General features: G+C 34.8%; 1 protein-coding gene across 1 annotated transcript in view; it reads left to right on the top strand.

Moving 5' to 3' along the window:
• Positions 1 to 3,102, top strand: part of SEMA3D (sema domain, immunoglobulin domain (Ig), short basic domain, secreted, (semaphorin) 3D) — a 230,218-nt gene that overhangs the window by 217,999 nt on the left and 9,117 nt on the right. The window contains exon 18 of the mRNA XM_010848142.1: positions 771 to 907. Within this exon, the coding sequence (XP_010846444.1) occupies positions 771 to 907 (137 nt within the window). The remainder of the gene's footprint in view (positions 1 to 770; positions 908 to 3,102) is intronic.

Genomic DNA, 3,102 nt, shown 5'->3' with positions numbered 1-3,102 from the left:
AAACAGTGGAAACAGTGTCAGACTTTATTTTTTTGGGCTCCAAAATCACTGCAGATGGTGACTGCAGCCATGAAATTAAAAGACGCTTACTCCTTGGAAGAAAAGTTATGACCAACCTAGATAGCATATTGAAAAGCATAGACATTACTTTGCCATCAAAGGTCCATCTAGTCAAGGCTATGGTTTTTCCAGTCGTCATGTATGGATTTGAGAGTTAGACTGTGAAGAAAGCTGAGCACCGAAAAATTGATGCTTTTGAACTGTGGTGTTGGAGAAGACTCTTGAGAATCCCTTGGACTGCAAGGAGATCCAACCAGTCCATTCTGAAGGAGATCAGCCCTGGGATTTCTTTGGAAGGAATGATGCTAAAGCTGAAACTCCAGTACTTTGGCCACCTCATGCGAAGAGTTGACTCATTGGAAAAAACTCTGATGCTGGGAGGGATTGGGGGCAGGAGGAGAAGGGGACGACAGAGGATGAGATGGCTAGATAGCCTCACTGACTCGATGGACGTGAGTCTGAGTGGACTCTGGGAGTTGGTGATGGACAGGGTGACCTGGCATGCTGCAATTCATGGGGTCTCAAAGAGTCGGACACGACTGAGTGACTGAACTGAACTGAACTGAACAAATACTATGCTATGAATTTCATTTCTCTTTAATAATGTATATGAATCTTTCCCTCATGGCATCTGTTCTAAATCAGTCTGTTTTCCCATTGCTTTTAAAATCAGGTCTAGGTTAATCTCCTATTCTATGTTTGCTTTCCAGGCATTAGTGAACCTGCTGATGAAAAGGTGATTTTTGGCATTGAATTTAATTCAACCTTTCTGGAATGTATACCTAAATCCCAGCAAGCATCTGTTAAGTGGTATATCCAGCGGTCAGGAGATGAACATCGAGAGGAGGTAAGTTATAGTCATCAAAGAAAGATCACCTTGAGGGAAAGAGTGTAAAACTTACATCAAATTTAGGTTGTGCGAGAAGATGTTCAACTTTTAGTGCCAAATGCAGTTCTTATCACTACTTGATAAAAAGGAAAGTAAAATTTTATACTCTGGTATCCAAGGTAACAATGCCTTTGAGAGACAAATAGCCCAATTTAATGCAAATGTGTTAATGAAATACATTTAGAAGCAGACAAATAAACAAATGTACATGATTCTTCCTCAACTTCTTGTTTTTCATAGATTCTTTATATTTTAGAACAATTCTTGATCAAGAATGAGACTTTCCCTAACAGTAGCACAATGACTAAATTCTAACTCACGTTGTATTCAGTTTAGACTATAAAATGAAACATGTCAAATTTGTACAAAACTGGAAATATATATCATATCGTCATATGAATAAGTTGTACAAGTATCTACCTTTTCACTCTAGTATATTAAAGTTAAATCAACAGAGAGGGAAAAGTAATATGGATGCTCTACTTTTGACTTTTCCCTATTTCAGTTTTTCTAACACATATATGTGTTTAAAACATATTACAAAGATTTTGTGAGATAGGTAAGTTATATATGTTACCGAATTTAATGAGATGAGTTTGGGTAGTCTGAGAAATTGTATATTAATATTATTTGAACATCATGAAACAGGTTAAGTGACAGAATATGAGAAACCAGTGATAATCTAGAATTCTAAAAGTCCCAGTATTAAATTAAGGATAATGTAATTGTAATGGAATGAACACAGGGTCAGAATTAGATGAGTTGAGTAATGACTCTTTGGTAATATTACTGAAGTCCCATGGGCCAAAATTTTCTAAGGTAAATAAAATAAATGCAAAAGTTCCTGTCAAAATAAAATGAAAAAAAAAAACCACATATGAGAATGTGAATTTCAAAGCAGAGGATTACTCACAAGTGTAAAATAATTCATATAACATCGCAGACACTTTCTGTCTGGGAGGATGTGTAAAATAGGAAGTAGCACTAATGATGTGTTCACCCTGACTGCTGAGGGTTTCTGAGCAGGTGGCAACTTCTTTAGCACTCGGTTTCTCTGCCATATAAGTAGGAGGACCAGATGGCCTCTAAAATATCAGCCTTCTTGTTAACTCTATAAACATTTAAATAGGATATGTAATCAGTCAAACATTACTGTGGAATTATGGTTCTCAACTTCAGGCAGTTTTGCTCCCAAAGTATTCATATTTTTGGTTGTTGTCACTGCATGAGGGGAGGATGCTACTGGCGTCTAGTACATAGAGATTAAGGATGATGCTAATCATGGTGCAATGCTCAGTCCCTCACAATAAATAACTATCCAGCCCCACCCAAATATCAGCAGTGCTGAGGCTGGGAAACCTTGGAATCAAAGAGCCAACTTTTATGGTATGGTCCACTGTTAAACTAAGAAGCTGTTATTCTCTTCATCTAAGAATAATTTCTCTATCAAAGTATTGACCCTTCACATATTTAATACTAAGGGAATAGTTGTCTCATGTCCTTATGTCATAATTGTCCTTGTGTCAAATACGAAAATTGTCCTTATGTCAAATTCTCTAATAAAACTTGATTCTTGTTGTTACATCCAGAAGTTTTAAGAATATGGCATATCCATATTTATACTAAGTGTTTAAGAGTCTCATTGTTTACCAATATAAAGTTTTATCTGATGTAAAAATGATTTAAATTCAAGATATAAAGCATTTATTGTTTATCCATGAAATATTGGAAGGACATTAATCTGAATTTTTTAACATTCAGGTTTTCTTTTAGTTACATTACAGTATTTTATTTTTGAATATCTCAAATGACTATTTTTAATTTTAGTCAATAAAGTTTGATGATTTCTTTTCAGTTAAATATAGTTTTTTAATAACGATTTTCTTCCTCCATGACAAATTTAATCTAACTTTAAAAAAATGTTGAACTCTGCTTGGGGTGCCCTGCCAGGTTTAGATACATACATTTGCCTATGCATGTTTGCATTCATATATTTTGTTTCCAGAAAAAGCTATGCATTACTTTAATGTACATTTTAACAGTGTATCATACAGTCATGGTGGTACCAAGCTCCATAAATTTCAGTGGAGCAGAAATAGTGTATTTATTGAATTATACTTAAAATATTTTAGCTGTAATGTTTCAACTGATAT

The sequence above is a fragment of the Bison bison genome, unplaced genomic scaffold (assembly GCF_000754665.1).
Source record: "Bison bison bison isolate TAMUID 2011002044 unplaced genomic scaffold, Bison_UMD1.0 scf7180017864260, whole genome shotgun sequence".
Lineage (NCBI taxonomy): Eukaryota > Metazoa > Chordata > Mammalia > Artiodactyla > Bovidae > Bison > Bison bison.
Note: the sequence above shows the minus strand (reverse complement) of the source record. Positions and strands in the feature narration are given on the sequence as shown.